This window comes from Ictalurus punctatus, chromosome 26 (assembly GCF_001660625.3).
Source record: "Ictalurus punctatus breed USDA103 chromosome 26, Coco_2.0, whole genome shotgun sequence".
In the NCBI taxonomy this organism is placed as follows: domain Eukaryota; kingdom Metazoa; phylum Chordata; class Actinopteri; order Siluriformes; family Ictaluridae; genus Ictalurus; species Ictalurus punctatus.
Window position 1 is genome coordinate 19,450,257 of NC_030441.2, and position 11,865 is coordinate 19,462,121.

Sequence of the window (11,865 nt, forward strand, 5' to 3'; positions counted from 1 at the left end):
GTCCACCACTCTGAGACCCGATGATGATGATGATGGAGGTGATGATGATGATGAAGGTGAATGTTCGGTGTCGGTCTGAAAATCGAGCTGCAGTAGATCTGTAATTGCTGATCTCACCGTGTCAGATACCACAAAGCTGGAGGAGAAAAAGACGTGGCTGAAGAGTCTGCTGGAGGTTTTGGAAGTCAAATTAAAACACAAAGGAGAACTCAAGAACGACAGCAAACAGGTTTGTTTCATTCAGGAGCAAAAGCACTATGCAGTCACATTATTCAGTCTTAAAGTTCTCCTGAAATCAGAATTAGTGAGGTGTGTTTTTTTTTGTTTTGTTTTGTTTTTGTCCTGTATCCTAGTGTTATGGACACCAATAAGATAGTATCCTGTACAAAAAAAAAAAAAACAGTAGATCATTTTGTATTTCATCAGTTACAGGAAAACAATTAACTTTTTTTAAATTATTATTCATCCTGTACTAATGTTGCATCCATCCAATTAAATGTCCCGCCCCCGGCATGCGTGTCTTCCTCTAGCGTAGCAGGTCGTTAACAGTAAACGTGATCAGATCGACGAGAAGAAGCTCACGCTGCTACATCTCTGCTCTGTAAAGCCCAAAATGCTAGAGATATCCAGTGAGGACACTTCAAATAAGTCATTTAAATGAAAATATCCTGAAGATATTGTAGATATCCCCCGCCTCTGTCCTGCACAGTCTAGGGTTCTAACAGGCCCGCTTCAACTTAAAGAGGGCTGATAATTAGCTGGTTACTTGAAAACATTGAAATTTTCAGGATAGAGAATTCTCCAGGACCACGAACACTTTGAAATCATTTTTTTTCAAGTTAAAATAGTTCTGAATGAGAACACCACGTAGTAACATATAACATTGTGGTATTATAAGCCAGGATGATGATGACGATCACCAGAATTGTAAGAAAAGAGCAACACAGCCTGGGTTCCTGAATCGTTCCTTTCAATTTTTCCCATTTCTATTTGTTTTGGTCGTGTCTTTGATTACACATACGCAAAAAAAAAACCAAATGACTCATTATTCAGACCATGGTCTATGATTCGTGCATAAAAGTTACCATTTTATTATACACTAATGCATACCATAATTAAATTAAATAACTAGACCTACATGCATTTAAAATAACAGTGACAAAACAATTACACTTCCTTCACGTCTTTGGTCTGTTCACACTGACGCTTAATTATCTGGGGGGTTTTTTCCCTGAATTAAAAACACTCCAGATGTGTAGGGTGGAGGTTTTCATTTCGTGAAGTTTATCGTCACCGGGCCATTTACTCCAGACAGAACAGGAGCTTGTACGGTGCTCGTCATGTTAGCGCTGATTTCCTGTGAGACTCCACCAGCCTGAGAGGAAGAAGAAGAGGAAGAGGAAGAGGAAGACACACCGTCCACCTCTACTGCCTGGACTTGGCCTGCACAAGAGAGAGGGAAAGAGATATATATAAAAAAAAAGTATTAGTTTTATTCATTTAAACATTTTTTAGAAGTAAATAAAGGTGACTGGAGTTGTTTATACTGCCAAGTTTTGTAAACACCATATTTATAATTTACAATTTATTAAGAAATGAGTTTTTTTGTGATTGTTGTGGCCAAAAATGCTTGAATTTGCTGCAGCTTTTTTTTTTTTTTTATTGAGTTTTTTTGTGCTTTTTTAATGGAAAACTATTTAACCGGCGAGATCGCAACTGCATGAAATTGTTCTGTCGATCTTTCGCAGTGATGTTTGTCAGTAAATGAGACCTTTCAGCTGTACTCGTGTCCGACGCACGCAAATCGAAGAGGGCTTCAGCTGGATTAGCATCATGACGAAGTCATGTGACACGTCTCGGCCCGAATCTGCGGAAAATCTACGGTACTACATCATTTCTACGATCGCAAAATTGTCAAAATTCCGGAGGAGCTGATTGTAATACGTAGTCGATTTTACTCGTCCGATTTTTCAAGTCCTGTTACTTAAATAGGATTTATTGACGCCATAAATAAGCCACAGTAAGTATGTGGCTGTTGGGCTTCATATTAAACATATTTGTTCATTACGCCTACTTTGCTGCTATGAAGTTCTTAAACTTTTCTTATAAAGATTATAAAGCACTTTAAGCTGCATTTACGTGTATAACAGGTGCTTTATGGATTTTTTAAAAAAATGTATTATTAGTATAAAAGTATTATTGGTATTAATAAGAATCCGGTCCTCCTATCTCAGTGTTATAAGTGAGTTATAATGAGCTGAAGTTGAAGCGGGAAATGTAAATCAGAGATGCGCTGAACTCTACGGTGATCCGATGGCCTGGTGCAGATATTACAGGGTTTGGATATTATTTGAATCAGTTGTGTTCATAGTAAAAATAAATGAATAAAAACTTTGACCACCTGCCACCATCTTTTCCAGGGTACTGGCGAGATTCTCCTTTCCGATGTCTTTAAGAATATTTATAGTGATGTTGGCGGCGTCTTGTGGTCCGTACTGATCCACCATCAGGTCCACAACATCGTGCTGATTAGCGTTCTCCAGTTTGCTGCGGGGAACAGGCCTAAAACCCTGCGCTTTGTTTCTCATCAGAGACCATTTAAATCTGTCCAAGTCGCCCTGGACCAGCTCATCCAGGTGCTTCACGAGAATCCAGCTGATGGAGGACATTTCTCCTCACTCTGAGGAGGAGAGGAAATAACGTAAAGAATACATCATGAGGGGCATTCTGTTGATTATTTTCTCATAACTGAAGTGTTTTATTCCTCTAACGCTACAGCTAGTTACGTTTCCTAAAGCGTTTCCGTTCGTTTTTTCACTTCAGTTCTGTTACTTGTTACGTATATCGCGTTAAAAGGCGGGAAAAAGATCGGACGTGATTTTACCCTGGTTTCATTTTTAACATCACCAAAACGTCCGGTTTAACAGGGGGTGTGTAAACTTTTTTTTTTCCTCTGTAGATTGTGTCCAGCTGCTGTGATGGAAGTGAACTTGTTTTGTGAACGCTTCGCGATCTAGAATGTTACTATAAATGGATAAAACGCACGACATGCCATTCATTAATCACTAAAAATTGCAATCACTGTTGAATTCGCTCTGCTGTAAGAGAAATAGAACAACTGAAGATGGTCTCTTATAGGAACAAAAAAAATCAACTTCAGGTGCTAACTCGGCTTCGCTCATCGTCGATCATTTTCCGACAGCAGCACCACACGCAGTGTTTATTACTGACATATCGCATCATGATTTTTAAAAAAATTAAGTTTTTTTTTTTAAAACGGACATAATGATTGTCAAAATATCAGCACAATAATAACATAACCTACACCCGCCCCCCCCCCCCCCCCCCCACACACACACACACGCACACACACACACACTGTAGGGATGCAGGAAATGCTATGACATACATAACTTTACAGTCTCATGGATCGGTATTTCTGGAGTGATATCAAGCCGAAAATTACACCGTTAGAAAAAAGAGAAGCTGATCAGTGTCTCGCATTTAATCAGAGGATCCCTCTGGAAAAGAAAGCAAAAGTGGAACTCTCTCTCTGATAGAGAACGATCTGTAGTTCAGATTTATCTCTCTACAGCGACACACTGTAAAATTATAGACAGAAAAACTCTGAATTTTTAAACAGAAACTGAAATGAACTCTTAACAATATCTTAGGAGAAGTGTGTTGATGTGAGTAAACAGCCAACAGCGATCTATGAATCACAGGTTCAGAGAAAATTATGAGACTTTTACAAGTTCACGTGAATAACATGATCACTGCAGGCTACTTACCTTAAACCTTAGAAATCTGAAGAAAAAAACAAAAACAAAATCCAGTTTATTTAAGTAATAGTAACAGAAATCAGACTTTAAACGTAGAGCTTAGCCGTGGCAGTATACTTTCACTTTACCTTTCTTCCACTTCCTGCCTGTACGCAAAGCTCCGCCCAGAAATGTATGGTGGATCAAACAGTGTTCACATGCCGAGTAATGTGAGCAATTATTCTGTTCAGGCGTGTGCCGTCTGCTCTTTTTGTTTTGTGATAAGCTCTTTTGAGCGCTAAACAACGACGATTAGCATGTGAGCATGACTAGCTAAAAGCTAGGCCGATCAACTGCTTGAAACTGAGGAGAATTAACCAGCTGCACTGGGAGCGGACCGATTTGAGATGGAGATGAAGGGTGAAGGGGCGTTGAGTTTGAGTTGAGTGTCTATACAATTACATAAGAAGATCATTTCTAAATATTTTTTGCTAGTAAGAAATAATAATAATAATAATAACCACATATTATATAAAACTTAGTGTTAATGTTAAGCGTGGTAATGGAGCAGGTTCGAGCAGGTTAAAAATCTTTTGTTGTTGTTAGTAATATTTCTGTATTTGTGTTACTATATCAGTTTCCTTGTGTGTATATCCTTCCTTAAGTGTTTGTTTAGTCAATTACGCGAGCAATACTACAAGCATATCAAATGTACAATATCATTAACACAGGGTTTATGATATTAATTTCATTTATTTTATTTTAATCTCTTAATATCTGAGCACTAATGCTAACGTTGCACAAAAGCTTCTCTGTCCATCGACCAGTGAGCAGCTGTCCAAGGTGAGATGATTGTTGTTGTTGTTGTTATTGTTGTTTTAAGAGAAAATAGAAAATTCTGTTGTTTTTATCCCATCATTCTCAACCCCATGGTCCTCCTCCTCCTCCATCATCCTCCTCCTCTCCATCCTGCTCCTTTTTCTTCCTCTGCTTCTTCTTGTCCTCCACCTTGTATTTCTGGCGTCGGATGGCGTCGGTGAAGCTGCGTCTCTTGCTCTCGTCGTACTCCTCGTTCATCAGGAAGTTGCGGTCGATGAGCTCGGCTGCTTCCTGCCAGTTCTGGTAGCAGTGTGTTCCCAGAGAGCAGATCTCCATCACGGCATTGGGAGAGAGAACCGAGCAGTCGGGACGCAGAACCACCACTGTGGGAACGTCCTCCACCTCGAACATCACCTCCAGCTCTCTGGCATAGACAACACACACACACACACACACACACACACACACACACACACACACACACACACACACACACACACTCATTCACTCCAATGATATTTTTTGGTTTACAAATGTAAAAAATAATTTTAGCTTAAAAATATTTTGTGATGTTTTTATTTGTAATAATTGAGATGTAGTTGTGCGTAGGTTTGGGTGAAGTCACATGACTAGGTTTTGTTTGGTATTTTGTCACATGACTTCATCCAAGCCCAGCTGATATACTCAGAGAGTTATTTTTAAATGGGTGTGACTCAGTTTAAAAAGCATCACAGGATAACGATTATGGTAAAATGGAAGGACGAGCGTAATCTTGAACACTCGCTCTACCACTTAAATGATTTTAAATCGAACTTTTCAGAGGAACAGAACTCATGCACGCTACACTAGCAGGCACCCTTGGCACTCGTACTTCCTGTAAGGGTCCTGGAAGGGCAGGAAGAGGCATCGCTTGGGAAGTTCCTTCAGGAACCTGTCCTGCTGCTCCTCTGAGGTGTCGAGTGAGATGTAGAGCAGGACGAGCTGAGCCGAGCGCTCCACGTAGAACTCGTCTGTCAGCTTCTTGAAGAAGTCTTTGAGCGTGGGTGCGAATTCCTGACACCTCTCACAATCGGCCGAGCCGAAGAACAGCATGAGGATCCGGTTCTGCAGGCGCAGGATGATCTCACGCTCCGTGTCCAGCTCATCACGGTCCTTATTGTTTTTCACCAGCACTTTGTCGAAGAACAGATCCACCATGTTAGGACCTGCCAGGAGAAAATGGGAAAAAGCAAAAAGGTTACTTATCCCTGCTCTCACAGGAATTCTGACCACCTCCCCGCGCTCATAGGAATTCTGACCATTCCCTCCCATTTCAACAGGAATTCTGACTATTCCAACCCACTTCTGCAAGAATTCTGACCACTTCCACCCACTCCCACAGGAATTCTGACCATGCCTTCACTTTCTTGCAGGAATTCTGCCCACCTCCCTGCTCTTACAGGAATTCTGATCACTTCCACCCATTTCTGCAGGAATTCTTACCTCTCCTGTCTACTCTTGAAGGATTTCTGACCATTCCCAGCCACTTCCGCAACAATTCCCACTCCCCTCTGCACTAGCAGGAATTCTGACCACTTATTCCCGCTACCACAGGAATTCTGACCATTCCCACCCACTTCCACAGGAATTCTGAATACTTCTGCACTCTCTTGCAGGAATTCTGACAACTCCCACCTGCTCTCACAGGAATTCTGACCATTCCCACCCACCTATGCAGGAATTCTGACCACTTCTGTCTGCACTAACAGGAATCCTGGCCACTGTTGTAGGAATTCTGACCACTCCCACCTATTCTGACAGGAATTCTGACCACTCACAGCCACTCTTGCAGGAATTCTGACAAATCCCACCTGCTCCCACAATTATTATTTTTGCTTGTACCTGTTTATATTTTCCTGTTTAAGTTGGCTTTGTTTCCAAAAATAGAAATAAAACAAGCAATTTTTACCACAGTGACTTTGACTTGGACAAAGCAGTCACCAAATATGATTAAATAAAATGTTCCAAATGTTCCACGCAGAACCACGCTGATGCACTTTAATGTTAATGAACATGACCTCTCTTTGTCCCTGAGCTTTATATCTGACCACATGGAGGTAAAAACCATGCACTCCTGATACTTTCTTCTCAGGTCCTGATGCACACTTCCTAATGTCTCTATTCGCTGTAGAATGATCTAACCAGTATCACTGGGTTTAATGGTTCATAGTATTTGCTTGTAGCTTGACAAAATATATAATAATAATAATAATAATAATAATAATAATAATAATAATAATGACAAAATAATCATGCGCTCTCTACGAAGTATTAAATTACGTGGTAACAGAAACGAATACAATATTGCTTAAAGTGCACTTGGAACCTTCAGAAACAACACCTGATCTCTCTTTATAAAGGGCTTTAATATCACCACAGTAATTGTGATTATTCTGGCATGCTACTGTACTGTATATCAGACACCCTACTGCTGATGTGACATCATGTTAATTTAACACATCTACACCTTGTACACACCTGCAATAAACCAGACGGTGTGTGAGACATGGTTCCTCTCAGCTGAACACACTCTTAACACTAATCTGATTCACAACAAGCAGCTTTGTACCAGCTACAGCTCCTAATAACAACACCATGAATAGCAGCCAGGTCGGTTCAGCAAACTGTAGATGAGAACGCTTATTCTCTCTCTCTCTCTCTCTCTCTCTCTCTCTCTCTCTCTGTCTCACTCTCTCTCTCTCTCACCTGTTATATATGTCGATCAGTGTAGATGTGAAGACCAGCGTTCCTCAAAGCTTTGATGACGGATCTTCACTGTTCACAGAACCACACCAACACACACACACACACACACACGTCCAGCTTGACGGTCAACAAGAAGTAAGTTCAATCAAGACAGCAGACAGTTCAGCCAGACGGTGTGTGTGTGTGTGTGTGTGTGTGTGTGTGTGTGTGTGTGTGTGTGTGTGTGTGTGTGTGTGCAGATCTCCCTCAGTGATGACCTGTCCCTGTAAGCTGCATTGGCTGAAAATAAACACAGCTTTAATCCAACAGAGAGAGAGAGAGAGAGAGAGAGAGAGAGAGAAAGAGAGAGAGAGAATTAACAAATTAATAAACAACAATACACAGACACACGCTGATAATAAGAGGAGCGTTCTGATTGGTCAGAAGGTGGTGATTAGTTTTCTATAACAGCGGCTCTGACAGTAGCGCAAATTTGTAATAACATGCTCGTTCTGATAGGTTATCGTTTCTATAGTAACGGCTTGTTCACAGGGACTTGTACAGCGGACGCTGCACATGAACGGATTTTTAAAAAGTGTTGATATGGTGCTGTTTATGGAAGGAGTCTCCAGTATCAGCACTAAAGGGAGGGAAGAAAAAAGATGGCTGGTGAGGGAACAACTGTATAGCTGCTATAACGTAAGTGAGAACAGTTGTATGTATGTAACTGTAAACAGATAAAAAAGTATCTTGTATGTTCTTTAATAAATAATTGTAAATCATTGCCAATTGCATGTGGTATAAAAGTGTTAAAACACTTGGGGCGTGTGCTATAGGAAAATAATCAACATCAGGCAGGGAACTGTAACATCCACATCACTGATCGTTTTACTGTAACAGCACCACACACACAGTGTTTTATTCTTTACATATATTCTATCTAAGAGCAGAAATATACTGTAGATGTTTAGGTTTATACACACCCTTTCAGCCATATAGTGTGTGTGTGTGTGTGTGTGTGTATACTGTGTGTGTGTATATATAGTTAAGCATGCAGACAGCCTGGTGGTGTGTGTGTAATTTTAGTTAGTTAACGATCGCTGCGGTTATGTGTAATGAGAGACGTGTTCGTGATTACACTCGTAACATTAAAGTGCGATTCTACAAAACATCTGAGATGAACGAACACGGATGAGATTGGCATCTGGATGTGAACGGTATCTAAACCCGACACATTTGCACGTTTCGCAGATGTTTTTCTTCAGACTGACTTACAGAAGTGCTCTGTAGTTTACAATCTAAACCACTCCCAGAATCAGTCAGTGCTCGTACACCAGTCTCCGTGTATATATATATATATATATATATATATATATATATATATATATATATATATATATATATATATATATATATATATATATATATATAAAACCACGCTATAATAATCCAGCATTATGAATTTGAGTTCACTTCTGTACATCTGTTTACGTCTTTCCAAACCGTGAACGCCACGTAACAGTGCAGCGGTACGAGTGTTCAGCTGTCCGACGAGGGAATTTAAAAGGAATCGCTCAAAGCCATCAACAGCGAATATAGCTCTCTTCCAATCTTCTTCAGTTTCTCCATCATTCCGAGCAGACCCCTCTTAGTTTGGAAGCGAAGATCCCTTTAATTGTGCGATGAAGCTTTCAAGAAATTTTCCACCAAATTTGAGATCCAAATATAGCATAAAATATCAACATAACACCGAAGACCACCGCTTTCAAGGACGCCAACTGGTGTGTGGCAGTGGGAGCTCAGTGATGAAGATGTTGGACTTCTGACCAGAAGGTCATGAGTTCAAATCCCAGTACCACCCAGATGCTACTGTTGGGCCCTTGAGTGAGGCCCTTAACTGCTCAGATGGATAAATGAGATAAATGTAAGTCGCTCTGGATAAGATCGTCTGCCAAACGTGGTAAATGTAAATATGTCAGGAAGGAAGTTTTATGCACACTATCATGCTGTTTTAGTGACAATGTTTAAGAAATAAAAATACAGTATTTCAAGTCCTAAAATTCCAGTATTATGAGAGAGAAAAAAAAACGTGATATTATTGTGACTTTTTTCCCTTCATAGTATCAGATATCATGACCTTACTCTTTAAATGCAGTGTTTTTATTTGTTAAAACAGTGGTCCGAAAATGCCATCACACACACACACACACACACACACACACACACACACACACACACACACACACACATCTAAGGCTAATGCCCAGTTATTGAAAACACACACAAATGCAGAAGAAACACATTCTCTCTGTATTTCTCAGTAAAAATACACACCATGATACATATTACACATTCTATAGACACAAGCTGTAATGAAACGAGCAATAAATTAATCTGCAAGGAGAAAATATTTTCCATGCAGCTGAAGCTGCTGTTCTCAACTGATCTGTCTTTCATTTACTGATCTATATCTAATGGGTTAAAAATCGAACAAATACATATTCGAATATCTTGAACTTCCAGGTCACGCGAGTAAAAACCACATTAACGGGAGAATTTCCTCTCCGAAGGAACATTTCGTTTAAGAAGTGATGAAGCCGCAATGATGATAAAGTAAAAATACGGAATATGGATAATAAAATTCAAACAATAGGTTTAAAAAATAAAACAAAATACAAAGTTATTTTGTACTTACATTACTCACATCTTCAGTAATGCAGAGGTTTTAAAAACAAATGTAACCCCCCCCCCCCCCCCCCCCCAAAAAAAAAAAAAAAAATTTCCTCAATATATTTGTTACACAGATTAAGAACACTACATTATGATATCAGAAATTCAACATTAGATGACTTACGGTTAGCGAAACAGCCAAACTCTCCCACAACCAACAGAAACCATCTGTAAAGTTTTACTTTAAGTTTTACAGATTTTTACTACATTTTTACTCAATTTTACAGATTTAACCTGTTTATACAGTCATTCCTACTGTCTTCTCATAACTGCATTCCTACTGTCTTCTCATAACTGCATTCCTACTGTCTTCTCATAACTGCATTCCTACTGTCTTCTCATAACTGCATTGTTTTTATGTCTAACATCCCAAGTTTTGTAAAGAAAAAAAAAATCTAGCAGATGAAGACACGAGGACCGAGTTCTCACCGGTAACAGACACCAGTTCTCTTGAGATGAAATTCATTCAGAAATAATAAAAGTAACGGAACAGCTCTCGAGTACGCGAGCGAATCACGCTGGAGCTGAAAGTCAAGCGTTTCAGTTCGGTCCTCAAGATTGCTAACGGGGTGTTAGATTTCAACACCATCCACCAAAATACCCTCTTTAACATTAACATTAACATTAGTACAGACCTGTGGTTCTAGACCAGCAGCATACTGGAACCATCCATCATACTCAGAATGTTAATAAAAAATTCATAAAAAAGAAAACAAAGTATTCATCCATCCATCTTCTACCACGTAATCCTTCTCAGGGTCACGGGGAACCTGGAGTCTATCCCAAGGAGCATGGGGCACAAGGCGGGGTACACCGTGGACAGGGTCCCAATCCATCGCAGGGCACAATCACATACACACTCACACACCCATTCATACACTACGGACACTTTAGACACGCCCATCAGCCTACCATGCATGTGTTTGGACTGGGGGAGGAAACCGGAGTACCTGGAGGAAACCCCCGCAGCACGGGGAGAACACGCAAACTCCACACACACAGGGCCACGCTGGGACTCGAACCCCCGAACGTGCTAACCACTAAGCCACCGTGCGATACTGGAACCATAAAGAACTAAAAGAAGCGATAAATTCTGGGTCAAATTTCAAAACTTAATAATAAAAGATAGTTGGAACTTTAAGACAACGACATACAGCTGAGAAATTACGTCGTCCTCTCAGTTCTGAATGATCACATGTACGGAAACCATATAATGTATATTTTTAGATTTAAAATAAATTATCCCATTTATCGACATTTCCCATGCTCTACAACAACGCGGAACTTAATTAGTGTCCCAAACGCCTGGTTTAATACTTACAGTCTCCATAATTCCCACCTTAATGAGTCTGCTTAACTGTACTCTACATCTCTACGCTAAACACAGTGGATCAGACGGAACATGTTGCATGTCCGAAGCTCGGTTCTTTACTGCTGCGCTAAAGCTAATAAAAAGCTAACATGCCACAGAAGTGATGACCGAGCCGAGCCGAGCCAGGTTTTAAGGTGAAAATGTGTACTAGAGGCTCTAATCTTCATTCACTTTTCAGCTACATTAATCAAGAAGCAACTTCAGACATCAAACATTGTGTAGATTTCATTTTCGGACCCTCCACATGCCCACATCCAGAGCAGAGCATCTCTAAACCACAGAAATGAGACCCGTCATTTGAATTCAAACATATGAACAAGTTAAAACTGTCTCGTCGTCTCGCCTCTAGCACAACCGCTAATAAGAATACTTTTCGCTAGCTACCCGATGAGTTTCCGTAAGTAAACAGTACATGTTTCTCAGAGCAAAATCGCGTCGGCTGCGTTTTTTACGCTACAT

At 40.2% G+C, this 11,865-nt stretch overlaps 3 protein-coding genes across 4 annotated transcripts in view; all 3 read right to left on the reverse strand.

The window, feature by feature from the left end:
* Positions 1-1,062: 1,062 nt before the first annotated feature.
* Positions 1,063-3,947, reverse strand: si:ch211-114l13.9 (uncharacterized protein LOC796649 homolog). The gene is made up of 3 exons (XM_047151450.2): positions 3,792-3,947; positions 2,402-2,680; positions 1,063-1,443 (listed from the first exon to the last, which is right to left on the reverse strand). Exons 2-3 carry the CDS (start codon positions 2,667-2,669, stop codon positions 1,271-1,273), a joined length of 441 nt encoding a protein of 146 aa, XP_047007406.1. The 5' UTR covers positions 2,670-2,680; positions 3,792-3,947; the 3' UTR covers positions 1,063-1,270.
* A 547-nt stretch (positions 3,948-4,494) lies between these two features.
* On the reverse strand, positions 4,495-7,879 carry nxnl1 (nucleoredoxin like 1). Of its 2 annotated transcripts, XM_017457741.3 has the most exons (3): positions 7,326-7,879; positions 5,452-5,785; positions 4,495-5,004 (listed from the first exon to the last, which is right to left on the reverse strand). In XM_017457741.3, the coding sequence occupies exons 2-3, from the start codon at positions 5,775-5,777 to the stop codon at positions 4,683-4,685; spliced, it is 648 nt and encodes a 215-aa protein (XP_017313230.1). In that variant the 5' UTR covers positions 5,778-5,785; positions 7,326-7,879; the 3' UTR covers positions 4,495-4,682. The 2 variants fall into 2 exon arrangements, with proteins under 2 accessions (XP_017313230.1, XP_053531943.1); XM_053675968.1 differs by lacking the exon at positions 7,326-7,879 and having other exon boundaries at positions 5,452-6,486.
* A 2,436-nt stretch (positions 7,880-10,315) lies between these two features.
* LOC108258749 (procollagen galactosyltransferase 1) overlaps positions 10,316-11,865 on the reverse strand; it is a 14,479-nt gene continuing 12,929 nt past the window's right edge. Inside the window, exon 12 of the mRNA XM_017457628.3 lies at positions 10,316-11,865. This exon is cut by the window's right edge and continues 346 nt beyond it. The gene's annotated coding sequence lies outside the window, so the exon portion shown is untranslated.

Excerpts from the sequence above, each read along its gene's own strand:
- nxnl1 (XM_053675968.1), bottom strand. The coding sequence starts at position 5,891 with ATGGGAGGGAATGGTCAGAATTCCTATGAGCGCGGGGAGGTGGTCAGA. Across the intron at positions 5,005-5,451 it reads TTCCAGGACCCTTACAGGAA|AGAGCTGGAGGTGATGTTCG; the intron begins GTACGAGTGCCA and ends TGTCTATGCCAG.
- si:ch211-114l13.9 (XM_047151450.2), bottom strand. The coding sequence starts at position 2,669 with ATGTCCTCCATCAGCTGGATTCTCGTGAAGCACCTGGATGAGCTGGTC. Across the intron at positions 1,444-2,401 it reads CCTGGAAAAGATGGTGGCAG|GCCAAGTCCAGGCAGTAGAG; the intron begins GTGGTCAAAGTT and ends TCTCTTGTGCAG.